This window comes from Bubalus kerabau, chromosome 18 (assembly GCF_029407905.1).
Source record: "Bubalus kerabau isolate K-KA32 ecotype Philippines breed swamp buffalo chromosome 18, PCC_UOA_SB_1v2, whole genome shotgun sequence".
Classification (NCBI taxonomy): domain Eukaryota; kingdom Metazoa; phylum Chordata; class Mammalia; order Artiodactyla; family Bovidae; genus Bubalus; species Bubalus kerabau.
Window position 1 is genome coordinate 40,144,806 of NC_073641.1, and position 21,239 is coordinate 40,166,044.

A 21,239-nucleotide genomic window follows, 5' to 3' on the forward strand; every position below is an offset into this window, starting at 1 on the left:
AATGTTGAGCTTTAAGCCAACATTTTCACTCTCTTCTTTCACTTTCATCAAGAGGCTTCCTCTTCACTTTCTGCCATAAGGGTGGTGTCATCTGCATATTTGAGGTTATTGCAGATCCTCAACAAATTGCTAATTCATTAATTTACAAATGAATGGCTTAACTGATGAAAAAAGTTTCCTATGAAAACCCCAGGCCATAAAATGACAGCAAATAAGTCTCCAATGGCTGAGGAGAAGTGTGGCCCATTCTAGTTAGCCTTCTATTCCTATTTCAGGAAGACAAGGGCAGACACAGAGAATTCTGTAGCATTTAATTAAACACATGATTGTAACACACATTGGATACATGTAATATACTTAGCAGCTCTGCAGAATGTTTGTAATGCATGTGGAAGTACACAGTCAAATCAGAGACTTTCAGTGTAGTGAACAATGGATATTTCATAGAATACCTTTAAAGAAAAACCACTAGACTGGCAGAAATGCCATCCAATCTGCATCATTCTAGCTATCTGATCACATATGCTCACCATCTTCCTGGCCAGTTCCAAGTCTTGTAGTCTCTCTTGAAATGCTCTAAAAACACAAGTACGTACATCAGAAACAGGCCACACCTGACTTTTCTGAAGCCAATTTCCCTGAAAATCAGAATGAAGGTAAAATGTCTGTTGAATAAGCCAGGGTCTTCTAGCTTCAGATATGGTTTAATTTAATTTAATTTAATTGACCAATTTTGCTGCCTAATTATCAATTCTCATTTCATGCTGTAAAAACTAACACTTTACATCTCTGATTTTTACACTGTCTCTGACCAGGAGTTTTTCTGTTTTAATGAAATCCCAAAGAGGGTTGGTCAGAGCAAATTTGTCATCTTACATTATACATTGTCCCTGAGTACATAATCAAGCATTAGCAGCAGTTATGATTATAAGAGTATGATACATAGATTTTATATAACTCTGGTAACAGAGACATTCACACACTGAATTCAAATGATAATCTACATCAAACAACATTAAAACATTTTAAAGCTGGAGGGAACTTGATCTTCCTTGAGACCTATCCCTTTCTTTCTTTGAGAGGTGATTTATTTACATGAGGGATACAAAGTTAGGCCTTCCAGTCCTGCCTTGACATGTAAGGTTGAGTAACTTACCTGTCCTGTCCATGTACCAGTTTTCACATAAGGCAAGATAATGATAATAAGTAAATAGGACCTCTGTGACTAAGGTGCAAGAGGGCTAGCTTGTGAGGTTTCCTGTGATAACCTGTTCCTTGAGACTTGGTTCACATTTCTCCAGAAGGTAAAGACCCCACATCTACCTGTTGGCAAATGTCTCCTGCTCACATGCCAGGCAGATTCTGCTTTTCCTCCACACAGATGGGCACCACTTCTTGTGGCATTTTCCCTGAAAATGTGCCTTCCAACATGGCACTTTAAACATACCTCCATTACAGCATTTTGTGTTATTATAACCACTCATTTTTTTAAGCTACCTTTTATTAGGTATTTAACAGCAGGGTCCCAATCTTGTCTTTGATCACTGTGGCTGGCAGAGAGCAAGCTTTCCATAAATACATACCAAGAAAACTAAATGGATAATGCTTATGGAAGTGCTTTGAAAAATCACAAAAGCACTGAGAAAATCTAAGGGATTATGGGACTATAGTCACTACTACTGATTCAGAGAAAAGGCCTTGGAAGGCACAATTGTGCACTGATCTGATTATCATTAGGGATCTAAGCCAAAGATAAGGTCTATTAGTCCACTATTTAAAACTCCCTTCAGAGACATCACAAAATAAAACCAACACAAAAATTAAAAAAAATTAAAAACACTTAGTCTCCTACCCAAACAAACTGAAAACAGAACAACAACAACAAAAAAGCAAAATGTAAACAACAACAAGGACCAACTCCCAAACAACAACATTGATCTTAGACCGGTGTCCTTCTTGGTCTGTGTACACCCAGCGTCAGTGTTGTGTTGGGGGTAGTCTAGGGATCTGTTAAAAGGGATCAACTGCACTCCCCTGAGCTGAGAGTGCTCTGCTGTCTTGGCTTGATACAGTCTCTAATTATTTATCTGGACCAAGAAATGCAAGAGGACACACATCATATATTCTCTAAACCTTCAAGAACATGGCCACAATTGGCTCATGTGCAGCATGGGCTTGTAATTCCTTCTCCCTGAAGTTTTTGGCAACATTCATACTGGTAGAAATTGGGGACAGCAGATGTATTTGGGTTGGGGAGTCTCTATACACAGAGGAGAGTTTGCCCAGGCTTGTTGCTCAAATACACCAGTGTTCAGAGTCAGTACGAGGTTCTTCCATTATCAAAGGAGGCCATTGGGTGGGAGGAACAAGAGGGTCCTAACAGTAAGTAACAATAGAAATTCTGGGCTTCTAGTTGATTCTCCTTTAAGCGCTTGTTAAGAAAAATGGAATAAAATGGGCTTTGTAGCTTTTTGTAGACACGGCCAGTTGTGGTGCTTCATACATCATGAGACCATTCCTCCCCACCATCTTCCTTGTATCTCTTTTAGTTCCAGAGACCATAGGGCCCCATTTTCCTGGGACATTTCAGTTTACAATTATTGTCCTGGAGTGATAACTTACAACTTTCCTTTTCACTTGCAAAAGTGACCCAGTTTGGACAATACATTATACCAGGGGTCCCTGACCTCCATAATCTAATGCTTGATGATCTGAAGTGGAGCTGATGTGATCATAACAGAAATAAAGTGCAAAATAAGTGCAATGCACTTGAATCATCCTGAAACCATTCCCACCCCCACCGCATCATCCTTGGACAAACTGTCTTCCATGAATCCGGTTTCTGGTGCCAAAGAGGTTGGAGACAACCACATTATAGAGTGACCAGGATCTAGGTGAAGCTTGGCACTGGAGAGTAGGACAGTCCCTGACTGAGGAAGGCATGTGACTTGGAAGAGACTCCAGTTAGACTCCTGGGCAGCAAATCTTGATTCTACCTCTTGCTGAGTGGGGAACATGGACAGATTAATTTAAGCCACAGTTGCATCATCTGTGACACAGGGAATGATGCTAATTGAGCCCACCTCCCAGGAGTACTCTGAGGATGCAGAGAGACAAGATGTGCAGAGCGTGTAGCACAGGACTGTGGACATAGTGAGTCCTGATCATGGTATCTAACACTCTGTTCTCCGTTCCCTCTTTCTTCCCTTGCTCCCTTTCTGTCCTCCCCAACCCTCTGTCATTTCCTCCATCCTTTCTTTCCCTCTTTCCCTTTTTTCCTTTCTGAAAGAAATGAATCATTGCATTGCCTGAAGCAGAATGCCCCTGTCTCCTGCCTCCTACCACAGAAGTGCTGCTTCAGAATCCTGTGACCACATAAAGGGGTCACATTCAATTTGTTTGTTTGTGCTGTGGGGGAGAGTGGGACTCAGTTATCTTCATTCATCATGATGGTTCTGATCTTGGGTTTCTTACAACTCACTGGTTTTGGTAGAAGCTGGACATGGTGACATAGGCTTCTTCTTGACTTGATCCCAAGGAAGTGAGGATGGGCTGCCCCTGGGCAACAGGGTTCAATGTCAGGATTCCGGGTTGGAATGGAAATGGAGGGGGCAGGGAGCTGTTTGTAGTTCCAGGTCCGAGGAGCAGGTCCTGGTACACTAGAGGTCTACTCTTGCCACCTTCCCTGCCATTAGGAGACCTGGAGGAGAGGAGCCCAGGGGCATCACACACACTGGCATTCCCAGCCAGGCATCTGAATGGTGACTCTCCTCTGAAAATTTTAGGGGTAATGCCTGCTTGCTCGGAGGGCCAGCTGGGACCCTGCATCCCGGCTCTGAACCTCTGCTTCTCACTCTCCTCTGGCTGTGGAGGAAGAGGGTCTTGCAGGAAGCCTTCTGCTTCATCTTTAGCTTGAATGCCATCCACCTTATGAATCTGGCAGTCCAGGAAACTTTCAGGATTGAAACTCACATTCAAATTCTGCATCAAAAAAGAGAGAAGACATTAAGACTGCACCAGACAGATATATCACCAAATGATCTGTTCAGGAAAAGAGCTAAAGAACTTTCTGACAAGGGTTTGACATGGAATGTCAGAGAACTACCCACGTTCTAGCTGCCTCTGCCTCTGGAGGTGTTGTGACATTTCAGCATCTAAAGTGACCACTTGCCATGCCCTCCATCCCTGGGGGAGCCCAGGAAATTCTGAGACTTGTATTGCATTTTAGCTTCCTACTTCCAGAAACCAGCTGCTGGCATCATCTGAGGGACCCTAGTTATGTGATGCACGAAAGACCAGCACCTGAAGTCAGCCTGTCCGCATCCTACAATGTCATTCTTGGCTATTGGCTTTTGACAGAGTGACAGAAGTATCAGAAGCACTCACTTTTTTCGGTTTCTTGCACAGTTGTTCCAGAGTCTTCTTATGATCAGGGAGACTGGGCCATATAATAGGCTTAATTCTGAAATAAGAGGACATTGACAATAAAATGAAGGAGTAGGGAGCAGACACATGAATCTTCCCACTTATTCTGAGCTAGCAGTCAGAAGAACAGATTTTTTTCCCTTGGCTCTGCCACACTATGTGGATGACCTTGGACAAATGACCTGCTTTCTCTGGGCCTCAGTGTCACATTGGTCCATGGAGAGGTTGGACCAGAGACCGTGGTCACTGATCTACTCTGTGAACAAGACAACAATGATATACCCCTGGGAATGAGCCCCAGAGAAAAGGGACAATGAGACTCAGCAATGGTGTAGCTATGAAAGTAAAATATGATCTGCTTATCTACTTTCCACAATAGGCATTGTCATTTTACTCTTCTCTTCACTGGCAGCAACTCCTCTGTGCTGATTTTGGTGGAAGAGAGACATATTTTCTAAGTTGCCCAGGGAAATTGCTTTAGGTTGGTACTTTCCAAACTGGAGTATCTTGGGGATGTGTGACACTCTGAGGACATCTTGCCAAGACATTAATAACCTGATGGGTTGTGTCTAAATGATGAAACAAGCATGGCCTTCTCATGGGGCAGAAGGCAAAAGGGCCTTGAGTTTGTGTGCTGAAGACTTCAAAAACATCTGCCTTTCCCAGGGTGCCTTCACTTGCACAAGCATTCTGGAGGGATGGCTCTTAGTCTCTTAGGACACTTTAGTGGAAAGTTTTGAGGGGAGGGCTTGTCTTGTGTTCAGTTGATATATTTTTACCTCTTGTGAAATTAACTATGGAAATTCACCAGTGCCTGAGGACGAGGATGGGTACTGTAATTCCTGAAATACCTTATTTCCCTTTGTAGTTTTCTTACCCATAAACAGGATTAGAGCTCTGTCTGAAATCCCAAATAACCATAAACACTCTCTTGATTAGTAAGAGAAATTCACCTTTTTTTCCATAACACACAGGCCAGAGTGACCATCAGAGCCACAGAGAAGAAGCTCAGAATGCTGATAGTTAGTAACACAGGATCCGTCTCCCCTGGAAGGCAAGGACAAATCTTGGTTAGTAGTTGTTAAGCATGTGATGGGGAAGACTTTCAGGATGCTTTGAATTTATTGAATAACTTGAGCCCATTTAATATTTCTTAAAAGTTGCTTTTCAGTAAAGAGGATGATGTACTAGCTTTTATGGGGGAATTTTAGCTTCAGTAAGTGGCACTGTTGCTGAAATTCAGCCTCTGTTTACTGGTGCTGAATAGAAACACGGAGTGTTTTGGGTGAATTAGAAAAGATAGATTTTATTGTTTTGCCAGGCAAATGGGGTCACAGTGGGCTAATGCCCTCAAGACTATGTGACCTGCCTTGAATGGGAGAATGAGAAGTCTTATAGTATTCAAAGAGCAGAACATGATCAGCTTGTGGACATTCTTCTGATTGGTTGGTGATGAGGTAATGGGGAGTCAGCATCACAACCTTCTGGTTCCAATCAGTCTAGGATCTATGTTCTGGAAGTTGGCAGTTTTCATCTGGTGGAGATCTGTTTCCTGTTAAAAAACAACTTGGGAATGTGTGTCAGGTCTTTACCTGTATCTTTCAGGAAACTGTGAGTTGCCAATTCTGCTGTGTGGTGGATTTGTAACCTAAATTGTTTCCAGTTCACCAGTTCAGTGGCTTCCCAGGTGGCTCAGTGGTAAAGAATCTGCCTGCCAATGCAGGAGACATGGGTTCAATCCCTGTGTTGGGAAGATTCCCTGAGGAGGAAATGGCTACCCACTCTAGTATTCTTGCCTGGAAAATCCTATGGACAGAGGCGCCTGGCGGGTTACAGTCCATAGGTTCACAAAGAGTGGGACACGACTGAGCGTTCATGCACATCCCAGCCCAACAGCTATTTTATGTTTCTACATCTTTACATGTGCCAATTGTTAACTCTTGAGTCAGTCTTTTACTTCAAAAGACAAGGACACAGGGGCTTGTACACGGTTTCAGCACTGACTTAGGTGACCAGGTCCAGAACAGCTGTTACTTGAAATTTAAAAGGGACTCAGCATTAAAGATAGAAGCACCCCCTGCCTGACTCCCACCATCATGAGAAAGAAGCTACAAGCAAGGGATAATAAGGGGATGCTCTTCCCTACAGTGGCTTCAGAAATTCCCAGGGTGATGAGAGGAGGCTAGTATGGCAGAGTGGTTCCGCTCACCCACCAAAGGGAAGGTATATGGGGGGGGGTGCTTTGGGTCCCCAGTGGTCTGCCTGAGCTGTGTTCTTTGGTTCTTGTGGATGTTCTCAGTTCTTAGACCCCTGGGATATCTTCATTCTTCTAGAAAAAGAGGCATGGGAAAGCCACATCAGCCTACCAGTCTGCCATCTGCAAAGGTATTCCCTAGAAGGGCCTTAGAGATATGGGGCATTGGGATCCCAGTCTGAACTGGTAAAACTAGAGGCAGTGGTGGTGTTTTTGTTCAGAACAAGAGGCTCCCAGGAGCTCCTAGGCACAGTAGAGTCCTGACAGCCTGTATCAGCTGAGCAGCTACTAACAGTCCTACTCCCACTCTGTCTGCATTCTTCACAAAGGGGCAAAGACGGCAAGTCATTTTTCAAAGAAAGTGTAAGAATGCCCTCTGGGAGTCCTAACTTGTGGGTTCATTTCATGTTTCTGGCTCTCACTGTCGCTCACACACTTTGACAGGTAAAGTACCAGGGGGAACAAGTTCTAGTCATGTCTCACCTGTGCCATTGGTCTCCGGAGTTCTAAAGTGGAAACTTGGACTCCATTCACTCCAGAAGCCTTCAAAATAGTTGGCGTAAGGGATGGACCGAACTTTAATCTCATACATGGCATTGGGTTGTAGTTTTCTCTGTAGGAGTGTCAGCTTGGTACTGGTTAAATTCACACGCTGAGGAGCAAAAAAGGCACTACATTTTTAAGGTAGAAAAAGAGGCGCTGGCCATGTCTCCCAAATCATTTCGAGCTGAGTGTCTTATGTCATGTGGGCACTCTCTTGAGGCTGTCTCACATTAGTTAGACAAGGGCTCTGATGTGGTGGGGTCAGCAGCAGAACTGGGGCAGAGCGAGCATGTGAGCTCACAAATGATGCTGCAGGTGGTCAAGGAGGGCAGTGAGGCAATGGGTCTCTATATCTTTATTCAGGTGAGTTGGGCTCTCCCACTCAGGTATCAGTCACTCCCAGGCTCCCACCTTACTTTCTACACTCCAGTATCTTCTTTTTCTTTCTCTCCCTTTTCATATCCCAAGGAGAGATGAAAGGGAATGGTAAGATTAGTGAGCAAGAATCATTTTCCTCTGGAGAGATGTAATTTTTCATCATGAACAAATACAGAGACACAGTCTTTCCAACACCTCCTATCATCCTTAAGAGGAAAAAGTGCTCTATCAATTTGATGGGGACGAAGTAATGCCCATTGTTATTTACTTTTATATTTATTGGATTGTTAGTTTTTTTTATACTGATTTAAATTATATATTTCCTATTTCATGAGACATTTCCAATTTTCTTACTAATTTTTCTATCCTTATTTGTCCTTTTCTCAATATTTTATAAGACATCTTTATATTTTTAAGAATACTAACCATCTGTCAGTTGTATGTGTGGTAATTTAAACCTAATTTCTAATTTACTTTACAATTTTGATTATTGTATGTGCTGATATTTATAAACACTTATTTTTATGTAGTTACATGTTTCCATGTTGTGCTTTCTTTTACTGCTTTTATGCTTAGAATGTTCTTCTTCATCTTAGGATTATATAAACATTTATCTGTAAACTTTTTAGCCTGTTTGGAGTTTCACTTTTACATGATTTCTTTAAATCATCTTCTATTTTAATTTTTTTGTTATATGGGGCAAGTTAAGCATTAAACTTAATTTTTCCCAGTTAACTGATCGTCCTGGTACCATTTATTCAGAATTATTCCTTTCTCTGCTTTCCCACTGATGCAATTTTCAGATAAACGCCAGAAGGGGACAGGCTCGAGGGCTCCTACTAGTTTGTGTGTGTATGTGTCAATGGAGAAAGAAGGAGGTCTGGGGTGGGCATTACACTTATGTAAGTAGCTTATAGTATCAAATTGCAAACACAAAAGACTGATCATGGCCTGAGAAAAGAAAATAGTATGGATAAGTAGGATCTCTTCCCCCCTGAGAAAGCAACTGTTATCTGTCTTTTGTCAGTGTGGTACAAAAAGGATGAGAGTTAAGCCAGTGACTCCAGAGGAACCTGAAGGCCTGAGATCTTCTAATTCTCTTCCATTTTCTCCTCAATACAGATTGTGGAGCCAGTCAGACCATTCCAACTGCAGCGACCCATGGAGTCTAAATAACCCTCCAGCTTATAAGGATGAAAATTAAGCTGTTACTTCAAGAATTTAAGAACTCAGACTTGAGAAAATTGAAGGACATATTGCATCTCCTCTCCTACTTACTTCAGGCTGTTTCCACAACTCCATCAAACCAGATTGTGGCTACAACGTGGTGACTTGTCTTTCTTTTTATTTTTTTGCCTGGTTTGCCTGTAAGAGTTGTGCTAAATGTGATTCTTTTTCAGGCTCCCAAATAGAGAGGATGAATGTGGTCTCAATACATAATGGTTAATCGTTAAGAAAAATTATAAAGACAAAAAATAGGGCAAAAAAAAAAATGAGAGCTAGGACAAGAATGAGCCAGAGAAGATTCAGGTTTTGTGAAGCCTAAACCTTTTACACTTTGGGGATATTTTTTAAATAAAAGGTTCATTTCAAGCATAAAATTTCTAGGGACCTTTCTCAGGAAAAGGTACCTCTGAGATTGTAAAATACATAGCATTAAGAAGTTCCTATTTTATAGTTTTATATATTTTATAGTTTTATGTACTTGATACATATAACTTACTTATTAAGATACTTTTATAAACATCTGCATAAATTTTACAATGCATAAATGTAATTGACCTACATACCATCCAATTATTTTCATTTTTTTCCTGACGGTAGGCTACCTCATGTATTAATACTTTCACATACTTCTTCTGCAAGTGTGATGTATTAAATGTCACCACAAAGTCATTAGCTCCCTCACGATAGACGACTCTGACGTCAAAAGGAGCCTCAGGTTTAACTGGAAAGGAAAAAGAAATAAGGTCATTCTATAGGGTAATCAAGGAAACAATTAAAATTTTTAAAGTTCATCTACTCTGAAAATCACATTCCTTTCTTGGGTCAGTAAAAAACATTTCTTATTCTTCCCGGTTCAAAGCATGACTCCCTTGCAGTTGGGTGTGAAGGATGTGGGTGGAAGTGATGTGTACCATCCCCCATCCTGATCCAGAAACCCCACATGCATGACTACCTGCTGGATCCCCCTCCGCTACTTGGCGTCATAGGTGGAAGAGCGTGGAGCCACAGGATGAAGGAATCCTGAATGTCGCTTGAAGGAGCACCTCTCACAGGTTAGAAACACCCATTTTGGCTCTCACATCAGCAAGAAAAAAACTCTATTGGAGAAATCTGTTTTAGGGCTTATTAGTTACAGTTGCTGGTACTGATTTTACACTAAAACACGTTCTCTTCCCCTTTTGAGTACTAGAGAACTTGTTACCAACTACCCCAAAGCAGGAGTATTTGAACTTTGAGTATTTATTATTCCAATGAAACTGGGGGCCTTATACACCTAATCTCAGCTACATGGAAGCTGGGTGTTTGCATCCCAGCCCTGGCTCATAACTTTCAGTGTGACTTCAGGCTGCCCACTCCTTCAGTCTTGTTTGCATTAGCTCTAAGTTCCTCTCTGGCTTCTTCCTTCTGCATACCTGCCTAGGATCACAGGCATTAGATATGAATTGTTGTTGGAGGAAGAGGTATTATTTCAGGCTGAACAAATTCTGAGAAAAGTACTGAAATCCTAGGAGTGCATGTGTGTCATGCTACCTCCCACCCTTGACGTGGGGCTTCCCTATCTTGACCTCTTTGCTGGTCTTTCACCAATGCCTGGGAAATTAGTTGTCTAGGGATGGGACAGCTACTTGTTTGCATGGCTGATTTCAGACAGAGCTTGGGGGTTGCACAGGTTAAAATCTAACCTAAACTTATTGCTCATGAGAGAGTGTGTGTTCATCACAATTTCACTCAGTAGATTGAGCTGGATTTCAGGCTATGTGAGCTGGGCTTTAAGACTGACTTACTGACCCATTAAATGAGCTCACATGTTGAAGTTTAACTCTCTTGTCATAATCACTTGCTTGAAGTGGTGGTTGCCTAAGTGTTTCCAGCCTTGATTCCCCTAGACGTACTGAAAAAGAGGAAGTGGTTCTTTCTTTACCCTTGGATATCTTGTGCAAGAGCAAGCTTACCCTTTTTTACCCTCAGAGGTACTATAAAAAGGCAAGATACCCCAAAGGGAAGCAGGAGGAAAGGTAGTGGGTATAGAGAAACAGGCCAACAGAGAAGACTGTCAGCCCCCTGACACCAGCCAAGCCAGTTCCTTCTTGCCATTCAAGGCAGTGATTAAAAGTCACATTCTCAACAAAACCTCTGATACCGAATTCCTTGCCTCATTCCCATCTCCCAAGGCCTCTCAGTAATGGAAGAATTGAGGGAAGAACAGACCAATGTTGATTATACACATACTCAGTGTCAAGTTTACTTACACCATCTCCTGTCAATGATTACTCAAAGCCACTATTGCTCAGTCGTGTCCGACTCTTTGCGACCCCATGGACTGTAGCCTACCAGGTTCCTCCATCCACGGGATTTTCCAAGCAAGAGTACTGGAGTGGCTTGCCATTTCCTTCTCCAGGGGATCTTCCTGACCCAGGGATTGAATCCAGGTCTCCCACATTGTAGGCAGATGCTTTACCGTCTGAGCCACTGGGAAATACCCAAAGCCACTATACTGATGAGGAAACTAAGAGGTTAATTAGCTCCAATAAGAAGTTCCAGGCCCCAGTTCAGATGAGTTGAAGGAGAGTGTTAGTCATTCAGTCATGTCCGACTTTTTGCAACTCCATGGATTGTAGCCATCAGACAGCTTCTCTGTCCATGGAATTCTTCAGGCAAGAATACTAGAGTGGGTAGCCATTCCCTTCTCCAGGTGATTTTCCTGGCGCAGGAATCCAACCCAAGTCTGCTAGGGTGTAAATCTAAATCTGTTTCTTTCTGAGTCTCGCTCTCCTTCAGTTGATTTATTTTTAATAAATTTTTATTTATTTATTTTTTACAGTAGTTCCTTATTGATTATCTATTTTAAATAAAGTAGTGCGTACATGTCAATCCCAACCTCCCAATCTATTCTTCCTCCTCACACTTCCCACCTGGTGACCATAAATCTATTCTCTAAGTTCATTCTGTGAGTCTCTTTCTGTTTTGTAAATAAGTTCATTTGTATGGAGAACAGTATGGAGGTTCCTTCAAAAAGCTAAAAATAGAGCTACCATATGAGCCAGCAATCCCACTCCTGGGCATACATCCAGAGAAAAGCATTTTGAAAGGATACATACACCCCAGTGTTAATTGCAGCATCGTTTATAATCAAGACATGGAAGCAATCTAAATGTCCATTGACAGATGAATGGATAAAGATGTGATATATATACACAATGGAATATTACTCAGCCATTAAAAAGAGTGAAATAATGCCATTTGCAGCAACACAGATGGACCTGGAGATGATCATACTAAGCGAAGTAAGTCAAACAGAGAAAGACAAATGCATGATAACACTTATATGTGGAATCTAAAAAAAAAATTGATACAAATGAACTTGCTTTCCTTCATTTAGCTTTCATTTCTGTGCCTCACTCTCTCCCACCGGCTTGCTCAGGCTCTCCCACACAGGTCTGCTTCTAGCCTCAAGGATGCATTTGAGCAAATTAGAAAAAGGTGTTCATTCCTCAAGCACCATTTAAAAAACTTCATTTATTCTTGACACAACCTGAACTATTATATCAATTTACCTTGACAAGAAAAGGGGAGAAATAGAAAACTGCCCCTCCAGACTTACTGGGGGCTCACACCCAGAGAAGGGAGTATAAGTGACAGGGCAGCTGGCTTCTGGGGAGCTGGGCTCTGTGGAGTAATCAGAAGCATCCAATTTCAGTTTAGTTAAATGACAGTTCTAGTAATGAGATGTCACATTAGGAACCAGAAGAAGATGCTACGGGGAGACATGTCTTCACCACCACTCATCCTTGCCCCGCTGTGCTTTCTGAAGCCCCGAGGTGCTCATACCACCCCTTCACAGACCCATGCTACCAGTGGGGTGCACATGCTGTCTCTGCCCTGGACCCTCAGAGGAGGCAACTGGTCAGGTTTGCTGTCTCCTGGGTGGCATGGAATGTGGACTTCTAAAAGCGCTGGGTATATGAAATTTGGGGGCTTCCCAGGGGACAGGGTGCCATCAGGAGCCTGGGAGTGTGCCCTGAGTGTTCACAGGCTCTAGCTCTAAGAGGCCTGTGAGTCCTATGAGCTGGGTGGGTTTCTGTAGGAAAGGGCTCTCCTCTGGGGTTCCAGGACTCTGACACAGGACAGAGTCTCTGCCCTCTCTGCCTGCTCTCTGGGACTGAACATGGATTTTCAGTGTAAATGGTGAACCTTTAGATATAGTGCCCTGTGCACAAACCGAACATCCATCCATAGAGGCCGAGCCTCTAAACGACCAAAATGCAGCTTGCTTGTGTCCCATACTCAGAGACACCCAGTCATGCCACCCATCTGAGGCACTCACACTGGTTGTGTCTACAGCCTCTTTTCTACTCTACTTCTGCTTTTTCACAAGATGCTTGTTCACACATGAAACTTCTGTGTTCACTCTTTACCATCTTCCATCTTAGTGGTACAAAGCTGAGAACTAGGCTCCAAGTTTCTCTTTGTCGTCTCTAATGAGTATTACTCCCTTACCTTAATTTTCTTTCAGAAGGGTGAAGGGAGGGGTTGCAAATAGGGAGAGAGAGAGCCATAGTATTTAAAACCAGCAAAAATAAATAAATAAATAAAAAGGCACCCTTCAATCATTTTGAATAGTTTCCCCCTACATGTGTTGTTTCACTGGTCAATCTCCACAAGCAGAATGAATACAAGAAGTTAGGATTCCATTGCACCAACATATCAAAACTGGCTTAGACATTTCCCCTCCACCAGGGTATCTCTAAGGTTTTGAAGAAGAACCTTAGTCAACAGTGTCATAAATCTGTAAGTAATGGGAAAAAAACTTTTTGTGTCTATACTCCCAATCTATCAGATTGATTTGTTTGGTAACTGAATGGAGAATTGGTAATTAATACTGACGTAACTTGGCTTCCAGGTGGTTTTGTGGTAAAGAGTCTGCCTACCAATGAAGTAGGCATGAGTATGACCTCTAGGTCAGGAAGACTCCCTGGAGAAGGAAATGGCACTCCATCTATGGGATTTCCCAGGCAAGAATACTGGAGTGGGTTGCCGCTTCCTTCTCTGGGGAATCTTCCCTGACCCAGGAATTGAACCGCTGTCTCCTGCTTGGAAGGAGGATTCTTTACCATGCGCCGCCTTGGAAACTCCTTTAAAGACATGACTAACATTTCAACCAGTAGACTGAGTAAAATGGATTACTCTCTAAGATCTGGTAGCCCTTATTCAATCAGATGAAGGCATTAAAAGTGAAGACTGAGATTCCCTGAAGAAGAAGCAATTCTGTCCTAAGAATGTAACATAGAATCACTACTTGAGGTTCAAGACTTCCTGGTCTGCCCTCTGGAATTTCAGCTCTTTCCTGTCCTCTGAAATATCCACTCTTGCTTGAATTTTTAGCCTTCTTGGTCACCCTATAGGCTTTAGACCTTCCAGATCCTACAACCATGATGGTTGATTCCTTAAAATAAATTTATTTTTCTCATCTCTCCCCACCCCCCTCTATCCTATTGTTTCAGTTTCCTCTGGAGAATTCTAATATGAAAGACATATTTTTATGTATGGCTGAATCCCTTCACTGTTCACCGGAAACTATCACAACATTGTTAATCAGCAATACTCCACTGAAAAATAAAAAGTTCTTTTTTTTTTTTTTAAAAAGGTATATTTACTTAAAAAAAAAACTACTTGGTAATTTAGCTAAACACATTCAGAATATAGTAGGCATATGGGAGAAGATTACAGGGAATTCAGGAAAAGGTAAAGTGAGGTAGGAAAGGATGTGAGTCAGTAAAGTACTGGAGGCCCAGCTCCAGCTAGACACTTCAAACAGATGAACGCTTGCTGCAGGCTGTGAGTGCCAGTCACCCTTTTTCATAGTTGAATTTGAAGACCCTCAGAGTTCTCTCACAGTAAGAATTAATAACATCAGCTTCAAACTTTCATTTCTCTTAAAAATTATGTGCATTAAATAATTTGATCTTTTCTATTGTAAACAGTTTTCATGGTTTGTTCACTTTTAACATCCCAAAACTTTAGACACAGATATCTATCTGTCTTCAGATATCAGAAAAATGACAATATATCCCCATGTACAACTTCTTACCTATCTTGACTATGTTCACTTTTCTGCAAGTCATGTTCTTTTTTTCAAGCTTCACACATATTTTACTGTCTCCAATCAGTAAGAATTTCTTTGTCTTGAGGAAATACCTCTCTTGCAGTTTATTAAAATTCAGGCAATCTACATCCAAAAGCGCCCCACTGTAAAAACAAAAAAGGAATTTGTCTTAATTCAAGTATTACTGTATAGAATGGAATAGTGTCACATCTACATTTCAGTTGTGTGGCTTTAAATTTGTCCATAGAGTAGATCCACATTTGAGAGTTGTTCAGTTCAGTTTAGTTCAGTCGCTCAGTCATGTCTGACTCTTTGTGACCCCATGGGCTGCAGCACACCAGTCCTCCCTGTATATCACCAACTCCCAGAGTTTACTCAAACTCATGTCCATTGAGTCCGTGATGCCATCCAACCACTTCATCCTCTGTCATCCCCTTCTCCTCCTGCCTTCAGTCCTTCCCAGCATCCGGGTCTTTTCAAATGAGTCAGTTCTTTGTATCAGGTGGCCAAAGTATTGGAGTTTCAGCTTTAGCATCAGTCCTTCCAGTGAACACCCAGGACTGATCTCCTTTAGGATGGACTGGTTGGATCTCCTTGCAGTCCAAGTGTCTCTCAAGAGTCTTCTCCAACACCACAGTTGAAAAGCATCAATTCTTCAGTGCTCAGCTTTCTTTATAGTCAAACTCTTGCATCCATACATGACTACTGGAAAAACCATAGCCTTGATTAGATGGACATTTGTTGACAAAGTAATGTCTCTGCTTTTTAATATGTTGTTTGAGAGAGAGAGAATTAAAGTAAAATAGCTTTTTGCTGCCATTCTAATGTGCTCATTTACTCAAGCTCTAGATGTAAGTGAACCTGAAATAGTCAAACATGTACATGAAAATAATGAAACATTCTTAACTTTTAGACTTGATTATTAGAAGATAAATAGTTTGTTTAGGTGGGAAGCTAATTTCTTTCTTTCTTTCTTTTTTTTTTTTGATGTTCTGCAGAAATATATTGAAAAAAAATAATGCATGTAAAGAAATATTGACAAAAAAGTTTAAATTAATCTAAAGGATTATATACAAGAAACCATATACACTACAGGGATTTCCCTGATGGTCCAGTGGTTAAGAGTCTGTTTTCCAATGCCAGGGATGCAGATTCAGTCCCTGTTGGAGGAACTAGTAATAGGCTCCCACATGCCCTGGGGCAGCTGGACCCTCGTGCCAAAAGTACTGAGGCTGCACATCACAACTAAGGCCCAGTGCAGTCATAAAATAAAATGTGTGTGTGTGTAAATCGCTCAGTCATGTCTGACACTTTGCAACCCCATAGACTGTAGCCCGCCAGGCTCCTCTGTCCGTGGGATTCTCCAGGCAAGAATACTGGAGTGGGTTGCCATTTCCTCCTCCAGGGAATCTTCTTGACCCAGGGATTGAACCCAGGTCTCCCAGATTGCAGGCAGAATCTTTACTGTCTGATCCACCAGGGAAAAACAACCCTGCCCCCCACCTACCCCGCATATAAGTAAATATTAAAAAAATACACTTAATAGGTAATTTTGGAATTTTTATAGGTAATTTTGGCTGAGTTCCACTTTTAATTGATCAGCAAATTGTTAAATCAACTCTTCTCCCTATTCTTCTTGGATTAAATGCTCTAGGAACTGAATTCTGTCACTTCTGTGACCTCCTATTCCCTAAAAGATCAGACTTTCAGGAAATGCAAGAAAAGACAATGTTGCCTACAATGCAGCTCCATCTAAAGCTCCAAATTGTACTCTTTCAAAAAATTCTTCCAGGGATGGAACCCACATCTCCTGTGTCTCCTACACTGCAGGCAAATTCTTTACTACTGAGCCATCAGGGAAGCCTACATGTACACCCTGCTGTATTAAAAATAGACAACCAGCAAGGACTTACAGTATAGCATGTGGAACTCTGCTCAGTGTTATGTGGCAGGCTGGATGGGAGTGGATTTTGGGGAAAATGAATACATATGTATGTAAGACTGAGTCCCTTTGCTGTTTATTACTGAGCTATCACTGTTTATTAATCAGCTAGATCTCGATACAAAAAGTTTTTAAAGTATGTTTCAGTTCCAGAATAGCTTATATCACACTAACCCTCAACAAAAGTCTACAATAAACTTTAAACAAGATATTTTTGAAAATACTATTTAAAAGCATTGGAGAATAATCAAAAGTAAGCAGAAACTAAAGGGAATTTAATTCTTTGGAAAAGGGTGGGTTAGATCCTTCTTTCTATGTTGTTTGTTTTATTTTATCTAAGGGTACTTTGTGGTGGGCATTTAGAATCTAATAGAAGGCCACCTGATCTGCATCTTGAGAAATCTGTATGCAGGTCAGGAAGCAACAGTTAGAACTGGACATGGAACAACAGACTGGTTCCAAATAGGAAAAGGAGTACGTCAAGGTTGTATATTGTCACCCTGCTTATTTAACTTATATGCAGAGTACATTATGAGAAATGCTGGACTGGAAGAAACACAAGCTGGAATCAAGATGGCTGGGAGAAATATCAATAACCTTAGATATGCAGATGACACCACCCTTATGGCAGAAAGTGAAGAGGAACTAAAAAGCTTCTTGATGAAAGTGAAAGAAGAGAGTGAAAAAGTTGGCTTAAAGCTCAACATTCAGAAAACAAAGATCATGGCATCTGGTCCCATCATTTTATGGGAAATAGATGGGGAAACAGTGGAAACAGTGTCAGACTTTATTTTTTTGGGCTCCAAAATCACTGCAGAGGGTGACTGCAGCCATGAAATTAAAAGATGTTTACTCCTTGGAAGGAAAGTTATGACCAACCTAGGTAGCATATTCAAAAGCAGAGACAATACTTTGCCCACAAAGGTCCATCTAGTCAAGGCTATGGTTTTTCCTGTGGTCATGTATGGATGTGAGAGTTGGACTGTGAAGAAGGCTGAGCGCCGAAGAATTGATGCTTTTGAACTGTGGTGTTGGAGAAGACTCTTGAGAGTCCCTTGGACTGCGAGGAGATCCAACCAGTCCATTCTGAAGGAGATCAGCCCTGGGATTTCTTTGGAGGGAATGATGCTGAAGCTGAAACTCCAGTACTTTGGCCACCTCATGGGAAGAGCTGACTCATTGGAAAAGACTCTGATGCTGGGAGGGACTGGGGGCAGGAGGAGAAGGGGACGACAGAGGATGAGATGGCTGGATGGCATCACTGACTTGATGGACTTGAGTCTGAGTGAACTCCGGGAGTTTGTGATGGACAGGGAGGCCTGGTGTGCTGCGATTCATGGGGTCGCAAAGAGTTGAACACGACTGAGCGACTGAACTGAACTGAACTGAACTGAGAAGGCCACAGTTCTACTGTCTTAAGTTACAGGACAGAATTTCATATGGCCTGAATGTCTGAGTATTTTTAAGGGGGAAAAGCCTAGAAATGAGGAAGCTTTAGAGATAGAAGACATTGGGTCTATACGTAAACTCTGCTTAAATTATTATATGTCCCCTTAATTATGCTAATGTGGAGGAAGCTCCAAGGAAACTGTGAAAATAGCTAGATAATTCTAGAAAGAACTAAACAGATATTTTTGGTGCTGCCTGAGAAGAAAAATTTGGAGCTTAATCCATCTAAATTAACTGAGTAACAGAGTTAAAATTAATGCTTGCCAGAGGAAGTTAGGGAGAAGGCAATGGCAACCCACTCCAGTACTCTTGCCTGGAAAATCCATGGACGGAGGAGCCTGGTAGGCTGCGGTCCATGGGGTCGTGAAGAGTCAGACACGACTGAGCGACTTCACTTTCACTTTCATGCATTGGAGAAGGAAATGGCAACCCACTCCAGGGTTCTTGCTTGGAGAATCCCAGGGACGGGGGAGCCTGGTGGGCTGCAGTCTATGGGGTCGCACAGAGTCGGACATGACTGAAGTGACTTGTTAGCAGCAGCAGCAGCAGAGGAAGTTATCGAAACCCAATAAATGAATAAACTACCCTATTTTCAAAAGCACCCTTCCTACATTCAAAACCTGTTGCAAAAGAGCAGAAAAAGAAAAGCATGACACATAGTCAAGACAAAAGGCAGTCAATGGAAATTGACCCTAAGATGACTCGGATATTGGAACCAGCAGAAAAGAACTTTTCAGCAGCTTTTGTATATATGTTTAAGGGCTAAACAAAAAATGCTATCATAATTATTGAACAAATGTATAACTTTAGTGGAGAAGTGGAAACTAGAAAAGAAAGCAAAATGAAAATACTATAATTGACAAGTACAAATTTAAAGTTTTAAAGGATGGCCTTAATAGCAGATAGAAGATGGCAGAAGTAGAGGTTGGTGAAGTTGAAGATAGATCAATAGAAAATATTCAGTCTGAAACAACAGAAACAAAGTCTTGTTGACCTGTGAGACAATATCAAGGGGACAAATAAATATGCAATTAGAGTTTCAGAACAAAAAGAGAGAAAGAATTTGGCTGAAAAATACTTAAAGAAATAATATTCCCAAATTTCCAAAATGTCGGAAAGCATATCAACTTCTGGGCTTAAAAAACTCAGCCAATTCAAGCAGAGTAAGTACAAAGGAAACCATACCTAGGTACATCATGGTAAAATGACTGAAAAGCAAAGGCAAATAAATCTTGAAAACATGCAGAGAAGTAGATCACTTCTCATCAGAAATTATGTGACCCAGAAGACATTGGAATAATATATTTAAGACTCTGGAAGGGGAAAAGTTGTCTGCTTTGAATCCTTATAATATAAAATATTCTTCAATAATGAAGGCAAAATAAGGATATTTCTAGCTATATAAAAGTTGAGATAAGTTGTTTTAGGAAGTTCCTTAGACCAAAGGGAAATAATACTAGGTGGAATTTCAGATCTATAGGAAGCAATTGCTGCTGCTGCTGCTAAGTCGCTTCAGTCGTGTCTGACTCTGTGCGACCCCATAGACAGCAGCCCACCAGGCTCCCCTGTCCCCGGGATTCTCCAGGCAAGAACCCTGGAGTGGGTTGCCATTTCCTTCTCCAATGCATGAAAGTGAAAGTGAAGTCGCTCAGTTGTGTCCGACTCTTTGCGATCCCATGGACTGCAGCCCACCAGGCTCCTCCGTAGGTGTACCATAATAAATATAAAAAACACTACCTATTTTCTTTTCATAAATTCTTTAGAGATAAAGATTGTTCAGGACTTCCTTGGCAGTCCAGTGGTTAAGACTCTGTGCTCCCAATGCCAGAGGGACAGGTTCAATCCCTGGTCAGGGAACTAAGATCCTGCATGCCACACAGTGTGACCAAAAAAAAAAAAGAAAAAGATTTTTAGAGAAGGGGATGACAGAGGATGAGATGGCTGGATGGCATCACTGACTCGATGGACGTGAGTCTCAGTGAACTCCGGGAGTTGGTGATGGACAGGGAGGCCTGGCGTGCTGCGATTCATGGGGTGGCAAAGAGTCGGACACGACTGAGTGACTGATCTGATCTGATCTAATCTGATTGTGAAATTAACAATATATATAGATATAAAATATATGACAGTAGTACAGAGGCTAGAAAGTGCTAAGTACAATTGTATTGTTCCAAGTTCCTTATATTTTTCATGAAATGGTATATTAATTCTAAACTCTGATAAGAAATGGTTGAATATTGCAACACTTAATCTAAAAAGAAACAGTGCCCAAATGTGAAAATAAGGAAGACTTAGAATGTTTCAATAGTTCCATTTCTTTCAAAGAAGTTAAATTGATTACTAATAAGTTTTCCTACAAAGAAAATTTTATGTCCAGATAAAACTGGTGAATTCTATCTTAAATGCCAATCTTACACAAATTCTCTCAGAAAATTGAGGAGAAATGAACCTTTCCCAACTTGTTTTATGAAGTTAGCTCAAGTCTGGTACCAAAAGCTGGCAAAAATATTACAGAAAAGAAATTTACAAATTAATATTCCCCATTTAAATGTTAATATATTGATGTTAACACATAATGATAAAGTAGGATGCATTGCAGGAAATCAAGGTAGGGTCAACAATCAAAGATTGATCAATATGATTCACCACATGAACAGAATAAAAAACATAAATAATCTGATCATCTCAGTTGGTGTAGAAAAAGCATATGACAAAATTCAACATCCATTTACAACTAAACTCTCAGTAGACACTTCCTCAGTCTGATAAGGGGTATTTCCCTTATCAGACGGTGGCTTAGACGGTAAAGCGTCTGCCTACAATGCGGGAGACCTGGGTTCGATCCCTGGTCAGGAAGATCCCCTGGAGAAGGAAATAGCAAGCCATTCCAGTACTCTTGCCTGGAAAATCCCATGGAT

At 41.4% G+C, this 21,239-nt stretch overlaps 1 protein-coding gene across 2 annotated transcripts in view; it reads right to left on the reverse strand.

The window, feature by feature from the left end:
- Positions 1-1,516: 1,516 nt before the first annotated feature.
- IL7R (interleukin 7 receptor) overlaps positions 1,517-21,239 on the reverse strand; it is a 32,616-nt gene continuing 12,893 nt past the window's right edge. The window contains exons 3-8 of one of the 2 annotated variants that reach the window (XM_055554757.1): positions 14,916-15,073; positions 9,391-9,548; positions 7,163-7,331; positions 5,379-5,472; positions 4,387-4,462; positions 1,517-3,981 (exon numbers count right to left, since the gene is read on the reverse strand). In XM_055554757.1, the coding sequence (XP_055410732.1) occupies positions 3,478-3,981; positions 4,387-4,462; positions 5,379-5,472; positions 7,163-7,331; positions 9,391-9,548; positions 14,916-15,073 (1,159 nt within the window). In that variant the 3' untranslated portion in view covers positions 1,517-3,477. Of the gene's footprint in view, positions 3,982-4,382; positions 4,463-5,378; positions 5,473-7,162; positions 7,332-9,390; positions 9,549-14,915; positions 15,074-21,239 lie in introns of those variants that run through there. The other variant, XM_055554758.1, reaches the window with a different exon arrangement.